General features: G+C 49.0%; 1 protein-coding gene across 2 annotated transcripts in view; it reads right to left on the bottom strand.

Annotated features, from left to right (window-relative positions):
• RUNX2 (RUNX family transcription factor 2) overlaps nt 1-3,444 on the bottom strand; it is a 122,390-nt gene extending 118,946 nt beyond the window's left edge. For both annotated transcript variants that reach the window (XM_030870548.2, XM_030870549.2), the window contains exon 1: nt 3,070-3,444. In XM_030870548.2, coding sequence (XP_030726408.2) covers nt 3,070-3,444 — 375 coding nt within the window. The remainder of the gene's footprint in view (nt 1-3,069) is intronic.
• Nucleotides 3,445-12,103: the final 8,659 nt, after the last annotated feature.

Here is a 12,103-nt window from a genome sequence, read left to right as displayed (position 1 = left end):
TACCTTGCCGAGCTCAGTGTCACGGACATAAAATATGAGCTCAATAAATATTATATTGATTCGAATACCAGACTTCTCAACAATTAAGTCCTGTGTTAAATATATTTACCTGTCTGCTATCTACCCAACAACACTATAATTTACTGTGTACATAGCTCTAAATATGACAGCCAAATTGCTGTCACCACTTTTAAAACTGAGACTTCTTCATATTACTTCTTCTTTGCACATGTATTTGATTATGTTGCAAGAGTCTAGAAAGTCTACAGCTCACAGGCTTTTATCTTGAAAGTAAGGTAAAAAGAGGTTGTTTTTACTAACATTCAGATGAAAACAAAAAAATTATTGTCAAAATCTGGATGTTCCAAATACCTACACGTGTTTTCAACAGAGACAAAACTTCTATACTGAGTGGCTCTCAGCTGTCGCCCGCTATTTGAATTTTGTTAAACACAGGTAGTGGGGTGGGAAAACATGAAAGTCAAGTTTTTGGTTAACTCAATTTAACTTTCAATTAATATGAATTAAAACATTCAGTTTAATATGGCTGTGTGTTATCTATGGTCTTGTTTACTGGTTAAAAGTAAACAATCTGTAATTAAAAATAAATATGATGAATGGCAGAGAAAGTAATTTATTTTTAAAATAATTTTAAAAGGGTGGTAGTGAGAAAACCTGAAGATAGCCAAATTGTCTGAGAATAGCTTTAACTAAATTGTATTCTATCTTTATGCCAAAAACATCCTTTCTATCCAAAATATTAATGCTCAGAATCAATTCAGCACCATATATGTAAGAGTATAGTTCAAGACAGTTATACCTTAAACATGTTTAGCAGGACAAACGGAATGTAGAACATCAGACGTCTAAATGACATCTTTTAAAAATGTAGGCACCTATCCTTAATTTTTTCATACCCTAACTTGTGGCATTTTATATATAAAATATCTATTTATTTGTATTATTTGCTGTTTTCATCCAGTGTTTTTTTTGTTTGTTTGTTTGTGTCTTAAGGGTTTGAGGGGGGGCGTGGAAGCAAATTTCCGCTCTCACATAAGGCCAATTAGAAAATTCTGGGCCCTTGGAGGATGAATTGTAAAAGATATCTCTCATGTGAAAATCCGAATTCTACGATTCGCCTATACTCTGAGTTTTTCATATTTCAAGGAAGAAAAGCTTAACCTACAAAATGGGTGGTTTATAAAAGGAGAAATGGGACGGTTAAAACACACACATTTCTTGAGCCAGCTACAAAATGAAACTTGCCCCAGAATGCAACATCCCCTTTCCATAACAATTCGTTCGATTTCTGTTCTGATACAAGACATAACGAGATAACCAGCTCTAACTGACCTGGACTCCTCTTTCTTTCCACGCCACCCACGCACGGAATCTGAATTGGTGCGCGTGGGGAGGGGGTGGTCAACAACCGGGAACTGCCAGTGGCCCGTGGGAGTTTGGCCCCAGGGTCCACAAGGGAGGAACTGGCAGGATTCCTCTCTTCCCCCCCTCCCCCCAAGGCCTGGCTAACCCTGCTCTCCACAATCCCAGAACCCAGGGGACCCAGGCCCACCTTCGCGGGTTCAGAGGCTAAACAGGGCCGGAAGCATCTTCCTGGGAGCGCTCTCGTCCCTGTCTGGCTCACCGCCCCCTCCATCCCAGGCGCCTAGTCCAGAGAGGGAGCACGGCCCGGGACCCCATCTCCCCAGCAACCTGGGACGCTCCCGGCCCTGCGGGCTCCGCGAGGGGACGAGGGCTGCCCGAGGGATCCCGATTGCCTTACGGAGAGACTCCGGACCCTACACCCTCAACCTGCGGAGCCGCTGCCCGCGACTCCGGCTGCTGAGACCCGCCCTCAAACTAACGGGCCGGGAGGGCGGAGGAGGCCGCGAGGAGCGCGCAGGGCGCTCTCCAGCCCGGGAGTCACTCCCTCGGCGCCCAGGCCACGGGCCCGAGCCTCCCACGACCTCTCAGAAACGGGAGGGACCTTTGGGGTCTGAGTCCTTAAAAGTAAGAATAAGGCGAATCGCACAATATCACCTCAGTTTTCAAGGCGGGCGAGCCGAAGGCATTTCACAGGTTTCCCTTCTCCCTCCCGGGCGCAGCGAGGCGGGGAGCGGGTCCGGGTGGAAGAGGCGGCCGGAGCCCCCGCCCCCTCCACTGGCCCGCGCCGCCTTGCACTTGAGGGTCCGGCGCCGGGGACTCCCGGACTCCCCCGCCTCCGGGCGCGCGGCGACCCCTGCAGCCCCGCCTTCCTCCCGGTAGCGGGAAGGGGCGCGGGTCTGCAGACGGAGAAAACGCCCCCGTCCTGTCTGCCCCTCACTGGCTCCCTGAGTCCCTAGGTTCGCCCGGGACCCTCTCGGATACTGATAATGCGGCCCACGCGCCGCAGCCAGCAGCCGGCACGCGGCGCCCCGCCCCGGGCGCAAACGCCCGGCGCCGGCACCCCACCAACACCGGCCCCCGAGTCCGGGAGGGGCCGGAGCCGCCGAGGCGCAAGCGGGTCAGAGAAGGGGGCGCCGAGACGGGCGGAGGGCGTTCGGTTGGGAAGGGAAGAGCGCGGAATTCCGGGGAGGGGCGGCGCGGCGGCCCGCGGTGCGGGCCCGGCCGGGATGCCGGGGAAGGGGACGCGGGAGTCTCGGGGGAGAACGCCGGGGATCCTCGCTCCTGGGGAGTGGGGGCGGGGTGGAGCACGTCCCGGCGGCGCCGCCGAGAGTGGGCACCTGGGGGCTCCTGGGGGAGGGGAGACCGCTCAGAGGAGTGGGTCGGGAAGTTGGCCGGAAGGCTCCAGGGGTGATGAACGGATAAAGGGGACAAGGGCTGAAGTGGTGGCTACGGGCACAGGTGGGAGAGGGAAGGATCTGCGCGGGGTCACTAAGCCCCGAGCCCGCTGTGGGATCCGGAGGAAGAGGGCCACACGGGGGTCCCTCGGGTCAGAGCCACCGAGGTAGGAGCCTTGGAGGCCGTCCGAGTCAGGGGCCCGGCCCCTGTGGGCTTGGAAACGCCGGCGGGCAGGTCCAGCGGCGCCCGGCCGGGGGCGGGGAGCGGGGGGCGGCCGCAGCTTCTTACCTTGAAGGCCACGGGCAGGGTCTTGTTGCAACGCCAGTGCGAGGGCAGCACGGAGCACAGGAAGTTGGGGCTGTCGGTGCGGACGAGTTCAGCCGGGTGGTCAGCGATGATCTCCACCATGGTGCGGTTGTCGTGCGGCGGCCGCAACCGGGGCACCGCGGCCGCCGCCGCCGCCGCCGCCGCCGCTGCCGCCGCCGCCGCCTCCTGCTGCTGCTGCTGCTGCTGCTGCTGCTGCTGCTGTTGCTGCTGCTGCTGCTGCTGCTGCTGCTGTTGCGCAGCCACCACCGGGCTCACGTCGCTCATCTTGCCGGGCTGCAGGCTGCTGGAGGGGGGGCTGAAGCGCCGGCTGGTGCTCGGATCTACGGGAATACGCATCACAACAGCCACAAGTTAGCGAAGTGGCCGGGGGAGGGGGAGGAGGGTGGAAATGAGGGGCGAGGAGGAGGAAATTGGGGGGGTGGAGGCGAGACGGGGGAAAGGGGCTGGAGGTGATGGGGCTGAGGAGGTGAGAAATCAAGTTCGATGAAGCCGACTGCCGGGCGGAGTCTGACGGGAGCCAGAGGTGGCGGTGCGGAGCAATCGGGTTGGCGGGTGGGGAGACCCGGGAGGCGCAGATCTTGCCGGAGCCTTTGGAACACCCGGGGTGGCAGCTGCGAACGGGCACCAGGATGTGTTTGGCCCGGGGAGGCGGGAGGCTTCAGTTTGCAGCAGCTTGTAGTGGGGTCCCGTGGGGCACCGCGTCCTGGGTGCGCTGGCGCCCCCTCCCAGTTCGAGTCCGGCGGTGGAGCCGAGTGGGTTCAGCAGTCCAGCCCTGAGGCCAGCATCGCCGCGCGCTGCCCGCCACCGCCGCTCCGCGCCGCGCGCTGCTGCCCAGCTGCAGGCGTCCGCGCCACCGCCCGCCCGCCCGCGCCGCTGCCGCCGCCGCCGCCTCCTCCGCGGCGGCCGCCGCTCCCCCCGCGCCGGCTGCACACTCAGATTCCTCCCGCGGCGGCTGCCAGCCCGGCTCCCCGGCTCGGCTCCTTCCTTTCCCTTCTCCTCTTCTCGCCCTCTCACCGCCACCTCCTCGCATCCACTCTCTCCTGCTCTTTGCAAAGCACCCCTGACCCTTGTGCTTCGAGGTGCCAGGAGGTAAGTCGCGGGCAGCGGATCTCGGGGCAACGGATCTCGAGCCTGCGAATCGCAGCCGCTGCCGCCGCCCGCCGGCCGCGAGAAGGAGCCCCCGGGGCGCCGCGCGCAGCTTCGGAAGCCGAGAGAGGCGGCCCCGGTCTACGGGGATCTCGCCTGGTCGCGTCCTCTTGCTTCTCGCCTCCTCCCCCCAAGACAAGGAACCCCCTCTTGGTCGGAGGAGGTTGAAGCTGAGACGCCAGAGAGCCGCCGGCTGATCTGACTGTCGTTATTTTTCGTTGTAACTTCAGGAGAGGAGGAAGGAAAATTCTTGAGCGTCTGTGCTGACTTCTCAGCTCTCTTCACCCTTCCCCCACCCTACCCCCCCTCCACCTCTGCCGGAGCGGCTCCCGAGGGAAAAAAAGATTTTGCAGGGTTTGGGTGGGGTTTTTTTGTTTTGTTTTGTTTTTGTTTTAGACTTAAGTGACACAAAAAATTGGGATGGAGGGGACACTTGTCAAAATACTTTTCAGAAACTCAAGTGGGTGGCTGGACACTTTTCTTCTATATTCAGACTTGTCGTTCCTAGAGAACAAGGGTGAGTTTTTTAAGGACTGGAAAACTGTCAGCTTGATGATTAAAGTAAGTTGCAAAAACCCTCGCTGGGGGAAAACCCCAGCAGTTTTCCATGAATCTCAATCTTTTATTGTCTATTTTGCATCTAAAACTAGGTCTAATGTCTTAACTTTCTCCCCCACCACTCCCGGGGAAAAAAAATAAAACTACAAAATAAAATATTCAAAATGCTTCAATGGCTATTTATTTATGTATTTATTTCCCAATGTGGGTTTAAAAAGCGACTTTGGATCCCCAAAAAAGTTGTGGTCGAGAGGATGAAGGAGCGCAGAAAAAAACGGCAGTTTTACCTAAAATGTGGTTTTTGGAGGCTGGGATTTCTAATGATTAGGTTTTTGTGGTTTATATAGACACGACTCTGGCTAAGGCGATCATTACGCTGATGAGAGTCAGAAGCACGTGGGTGTCTCCGACCAGCCTCAAACTCTGAGCCTTCAAAACAAAACAATGTGGGGCACCCGCAGAAACCGGGAAATCCGCTTGAGGCTATTGCACCCCTAAGAAGGGGGCACCGGGCCGTTTCCCCTCCTCGTAGTGTACTGCTACGTTCCTTGCTGTCAATCTCCTTTAAACCTCGCAAAGCTTGAAAACTTGTCTGCAAAAAGAATCATCAGTTGCCAAAGTTTCAAAGATTCCTAACAGCGTAGCTGACACTAGACAGTAATAAGTGATTTTATAAAAGAAATGAAGTTACAGTGCCTCCTCTTCGGAGTATTCAGGAAGAAACATAGTTGAGTCATCACTCATCGCCCCCCCCCATCTTACTTAAATCAATCCACGTACCCATTAATCGGCATTTTTATTGCTCAGCGCAAACGCCTCTCTCACGCCGGTAGCGACCTGCCACGACTCTCCCGCTTTTTAAAGCGTCGCTTCCTCTAGCCCAGCGGGCACTTGGGGGTCTGCGCCTTTGAAGGGGCCTGGAGAGCGTGGGGGGCGCGGAAGAGGAGACCTGGTGTCTGTCAAGGTCTCTGGAGCCTATTTCAAGCGCAAGATGAACTTGGAGAGCTGTAGTTGAGTGGCTTGGGGACCAGGATTGCCCTCTAAATAGATGCTCCCTCGACTGAGGGGCCTCCAGCCGTGCGAGCGGAGGTGGGGCGGGGTGGCTCGGCGAGCGCCCTCGCGGGGGTAAGGATGCGGTCCAGGGGACAGTGCTCTTTCCTCTTTGGGGCTTTAGTTTTACCTTCCCTTTCCCCATCCACAACTCCACGCGTCCCTCGTCCGGCTTTCCCTTCCCCAGTTTTCTCCCCCACGTTCCCGCCTCTCCCCAGAAATCCCCCCGCAGACGCGAGCCTCCTCGCCGCGCCCCTCCCGCCTCCTCGGCCTTCCCACGACCGCCTGCCACCCTGGATGACTCATTCTGCATCACCCGCTGGGACACCCCCTGCCCAACCTACTCCTCGCCGCGGCCCACTGGCCTCGGAGCCCGGGCGCCCCCGGCATGCGAGGAGGACCCACTTATCCCGACGGACTTGATGCGCAGCGAGGAACGGAGCTGTCTCCTGCGCCTGTGATTTTTAATTATCTTTTCGGTCACAGGGGAGAGCTCTAACCCCGGGCACTGCCGCGCTGCCGGCGCGCGCCAGGGTCGCGTCTTCCCAACCTCACGCGGCCGACCAGCCAAGGGAAGCCAGGCTTACCCTTCCAAAAAAAAAAGAGAGAGAGAGAGAGAGAGAGACCAGACTGCCTGCGTTAGTTTCCTACCTTACACCCCCGCCCCCCCACTTAGTCACATGCACCGGAGCACACACGCCTCACACATCCCCCACACTGACACATAAATACACATACACAACTCACACATAAGGCTTTTTTTTTTCTTTTTTTTTTTTTTGCCTTTTAACGAGACAGTTTTATTACGGGCGCATTGCACCTCAGTCTATCAAAGATCTCTGACTTTTTTTGTTGCGTTTTTGAACGTGTAGGGGCTGCAAAGGAGGAGAGAAGTTACCGGAAGCTGATTATTTCTGTGGTCAAAGGGAGATAAAAATTCAGTAACTAACATAGTCGGTGTTATGCCGCCTTCTTTGGAGTTGTCCTTCTCCCTGGAAATCCACAGAACCGGGAATTACCAGAAAATGTGTTGCTCAGTAACAGTCGATATTTCAAATATGGGCGACCAGACGGGCTTTTTTGAATAAGAACTTCTAGGGCAGTTGAACTTAAGTAACCATCATGGGGGCTTTTCCTTCCTCTTTCTTTCTCCATTGCTGTTTTGTCCGTTCTTTGTTTTACTTGGTGGATAGCAAAATATGCAGGCCTCAGTGTTTGGGTGCTTTGACTGGGGATTTTAAGGGCTATTTAATCAATGGTGAATTATTTATTTTAATTAATCATATCCGGTAATTCAGCTTTATAGCCATCCTTGGACATCCTCCCTCCATTTCACATTTCAGTGGAGCTAATATAAGCAACTCTTGGAAGTTACTAGTCTTGGATTCCTTAAAATATCCTACAGTTATTTATAATGGGGAAATGAAATTTTCCACCGAATACCCTAACAACGTTTCAGGTACCTGGCACAGCGGATTTTCAGTCTCCTTTCAAAAATATCCTCTTGCTGAACATTCACACTTTCAGCTGGAGCTGACTGAGCCTGGAACTGATGATGTCTTGGCTCAGAGTGTTATACTTAAAGGAAGAAAACATTTTTACAGACCCCTAAACTGAACCTCTCCTGGTAATAGTAGGCACAGAGGGAAACTGTGAAATTTTACATGTGTGTATTTTGTGCTATAGTTTGTATGATCTCACTCTTGGGCTTAGATTTTTTTTTTCTACCCTGAAATGTTCAGAACAAATCACCCAAAAGATTTCTCTTCAGAAGCATGCCTCTTTTCTGTTGTATGTTATGGCATTAAAACACGCACACGCACACACACGTTTTTCTGAACATGTGCCTATTCCGGAAAGTATAAGCATTAATTTTCCCCTCCATCTCCTTTAACGTTTAATATAACTGTTTAGTAACAACACCTGGAAATTCTGACTTTCCAGACAAAGAAAATGAGATGTGAGACGGTCAAGTTATTTATCGAGTCAAAGAACTGAACTCCCAAAACCAAGACCAGAATCCGTGCTTCTTTCATTCAGGTTTCATCTTCTAACCACTAAATTATTTTATATATACTTTTTTCTTCATGAAAAATGAAAAAGTCACTGTGAAATTGTAAAACAGATTTCGATGGGCCAGCTAATAAAGTGGGACAACCTTTCAGACGTGCAGTAAAATATAATGGACATATCGATGATTGCTAAAGTTTTGAATGGTTGTATGGGAAAACTTTATAAATAGAACCATCTTTAGAGAGTTTTCCTTTGAACCGTAATTGAGTGGAAGTCACCCAGCCCTTGTAGAAGTAGCACTGCCAGTAGACCAGGTGTTGTCACACTACAGCCCACAGGCCGAATCTCGCCTGATGCCTATTTTTGTATAACCCACAAGTTAAGGATGGTTTTTGCATTTTCAAATAGTTGGGAAAAAATTAAGAGAAGAATAATATTCATGACACATGAATCTGATGTAAATTCAAATGTCAGTGTCCACAAAGTTCTATTGGAACACGGCTTTATTCATTTAATTATGTATTGTCTGTAGCTGCCTTTGCCTAAGACAGCAGAATTGTGTAGTTGTGAAAAGGACTGCATGGTCTGCAAAGCCTAAAATATTTAATATCTGGGTTTTTTCTAAACAGAAAAAGTTTGCCAATCCCTGCCCTGAAGAGAAAATGATGCAGGATTCTGGTGGAATGGATCAGCAGAAAGAAGTAGCTATTTCAGAAGATGGAAGGATGGAGTGTTTATAAGGTCCAAATTGGTTCTTTAAAAGTGAAAATTTTTTCCTTTAACTTATTCTTTTCTGTATAAAATGTTAATCAGTTAGACTAGTATTTTTCACTTAATCATTTTAGATGGACCAAAATGAAAATCAGAGAATGAGAAGTTAGTGCGTTTGCATGAGCTCTTTAAGTACTGTTGTCTTACACATCTCTATATGTCAGCATCTTCCATTATCCTTCACAGTGAGAGCACATTAACTGCATAGATGAGAAAAGAGTAAAGAAACTTCCATGTAGTCTGAACATGAAAAAAAATACGTATGGCTTGCACAGGTTTATTCCATGTGCTCTACAAATGATTACACAAGAAACGTAAATGAGCTTACCAAGAATTTTCTGGTATACAAGATTTTCACAAGTCCTATATATACTTTTAAGATAGTTAGCTTAATAACTTAAGTGATCCCAAACTTTCTGACGTATTTTTTTCATTTTAATTTTTTATACAGTTCAATACTGTATGATTTGTTGTAAGCTCTCTCAATGTTTCCCTTTGTCAATGGACCTATAATAATTTGCATGGCTGTAACAAGAGATGAATGTTTGTAGTTAGAGGGCTTAGCATCATAAACCTTTCCTTGTTGTTCCAGTTAGCATTCCCATGGACCATTTTCAGGTATTTATAAGAGAGTACAGCATTGTCATAAAAAGGCTGACGCTCACCATATCATTTCCACATTGATGGAGCACCTGTCTAATTGTACTTCAGGAACGACGCTGACTAGAGTGGCACATGTGTTTGACGGTAATATCAACTTACTACATGACACCGTTTTTACCTCAGGCGACCAATATAATTTCTAAAAATCTCATTTATTACCCAGGAGTCAGAGAAATAAAACTCATCTTCTTAAATCAGCCCTTTGGTATTTTGGTGTTGGTAATTGTCCTATGTGGGTGGCAGTGATCTCCGAGAAGTAGTGCAATATTATATGTAAAAGTTTACAAATGTCTGTGATGAAGCATCTAAGAACACCCTAAAAGGAAGTAATGATTTAACTTCTGTAGTAATTTAACCATTCTTTATTGATGTTCTTGCATTTTACTTTCAAGGCACCAAGGCAGGTTGCTATCCAATTCTAATCCCACCGCCCACGGTTCTACAGTTTCACTCTAGACTTCGGGACGGTGGCCTGAACCATTTGTCTGCTCTCTCCAACTTGCCTTCAGGGTGAGAAACATAAATCATAGTAGTCTTAGTCCAAATAACAAAGTACAAAACCAGCATTTGCTCAGTCTGAGAAATTTGAATTACCAACTAGAAAGGCAGAAAAAATAGAAGAGGGAAAAAAAAACAGAACAGCAGTAATCCAACCTGGTTCTCTTAGCTGCAATCCTAGGGGATGCCAGTTCTGGGTCACCATCCTAAGTGTTTTATTCCTCTGTATTTCATATTCAGAAACTCTTCCTCCAGTGTTTGCCCCCAGGATTTCCTGAACTAGACTTTTCTCAGAGAAAGCATTTTCTTTTTCCCATCTAGCCATAATCGAGTTCTATACGCAATGTTTCTTTTATCTTTTTTAACTTCAGATGAATTATCTGATTTATCTTTTTGTCGGGCAAGATCTGTTAATCACACTCCTATAAGTCACAATTTTTCCCCAGATCATTTTTCTTCCCTAGAGGAGCCAGTTATCAACTTATTACCTCTCATGTCCATATTCATCTTTTTACCTGCTCTGTGAAAATGGATCTGGGCCCTTTAAATATTTCTCCTTACCAGCTGGCATTGATATTTTGTCAGTAGGGGGCATTGGAGAAACGTTACAGAGGGAAAAGGGTTTGCTTCCTGGTTCCCTTGTGCTCAACAGGGCAGGTTGCTACAGCCCTTCAAGTGTAGCTTCTCTAGCTCCTAATTTTTCCAGCACACACTCCAGCAGTTTCCCCAGGGCCCAGCTGCTGCAGCAAAGTTGGTTTCTCCAGTGCCAGGCTCCTGCTGTGCACAGCCAGCCGCCACCGGCACCCAGCATTTTCCCCCAGCACCCTCCACCTTTGACTGTTTTATAGCAATGTGTCTCTGGTAAGTCACCTACTTGGGAACAGCTTTCCCTAGCAGCCTAGAGCGCAGATTGCCAGCAAGTTCCACCAGTGCGACTTCTCTACCATCCAGGCAGGGAGTCAAAGCTGTGCTCTCCCAATAAGATCTGTATCTCAGCCCAGGGGGAGGAAAGAAGGGGACTCTTTCTTGGTTGCTCTGTTTCAGTCCTGAGGATAGTGGATGCTCTTATTCTTAGTCTTTAGTGTTCTCTTGACTTCTTTCTAGCCAATTCTTTGTTACTCCAATCCATTTTTATAGGCCACAATTATATTAAACTTTCCTTGTTCAAATTACTGTGTGGTCTGTCTTTCCTCATTGTTCCCAGACTGATATTACAAGGGTTTAAAATTTTCTGGCCCCCATGATGTCCTTGTTCACAGTGTTTTCCATTTGTGGTCACACCTTTCGGGTCATTATAAGATGAGCATTTCCAACATTACATCACATCTATTTGACTTATCTCTACCTGAGAAGTATGATAAATATATACTTAGAAGAAGACATTGGGAATTCCCCTGGCAGTCCAGTGGTTAGGACTCAAGGCGCTTTCATTGCCAGGGCCTGGGTTCGAACCCTGGCTGGGGAACTAAGATCCCACAAGCCGCATGGCACAGCCAAAAAATAAAAAAAGAGGACAGCGAGTAGAGGTAAAAAGGGTCAATATTCTCCCGCCCAGAGTCTCTTGACATCTGTCATGAAATCCCATAGTCCACACTTCAATTAAAATATACATAAATAAAATCACACACAAAAATTCCAGAGCTGCTCCATGCCTAGATCCAATACAAAGCCAGAATCAGGGAAGGTGGATAGATATCTTGCAGGATCTGGAGAGCAAAATGCTACTGCCCAGGAAAGACAGGGAGCCGGATTATATGATGCTGCCTTATTGTACTTGAAGTCAGAGACTAGGCGATGCTATGTTTCTACAGTAAAATAAACCAGAGAAACGCTGAATGAAACAAAATAAACAGACTTAGTACTGCCAGTTTTCTCCCAGCTTTTAATATGCTATAGGTATCTTGAACTTCCACGGAAGAAACTAGAATATAGCATTTCCCAAATTTACTTAATTATTTCTTCTGAGCAGATTTAAAGTTCTTTGAAGTATTTTTAGAAAATCCACAGCTAAATCAAAGTGGAAAAAAAATTGTTGGAACATTAAAGGGACTATCCTATCTAGAAGGGAATATTGTAATGTAGTGGGGAAATAAAGTTGGCTAAGCTACTTATAGCTAGGTCACGGGGACCTTGGTACCATGATTCCTACCTTTGTACACATTTACAGGAGGGAGAATGTTTAGGCTGCTTCTAGAAGCCTTGATCTTGGTGCTCATCCCACCATCCCAGCCCATTCACCCTTCTTGATCTGAACAGAAGAGTTGAATGGAAGCTTTTCTGGGCAGGGCCAGTAGGA

Source organism: Globicephala melas, chromosome 11, assembly GCF_963455315.2.
Source record: "Globicephala melas chromosome 11, mGloMel1.2, whole genome shotgun sequence".
In the NCBI taxonomy this organism is placed as follows: Eukaryota; Metazoa; Chordata; class Mammalia; order Artiodactyla; family Delphinidae; genus Globicephala; species Globicephala melas.
Note: the sequence above shows the minus strand (reverse complement) of the source record. Positions and strands in the feature narration are given on the sequence as shown.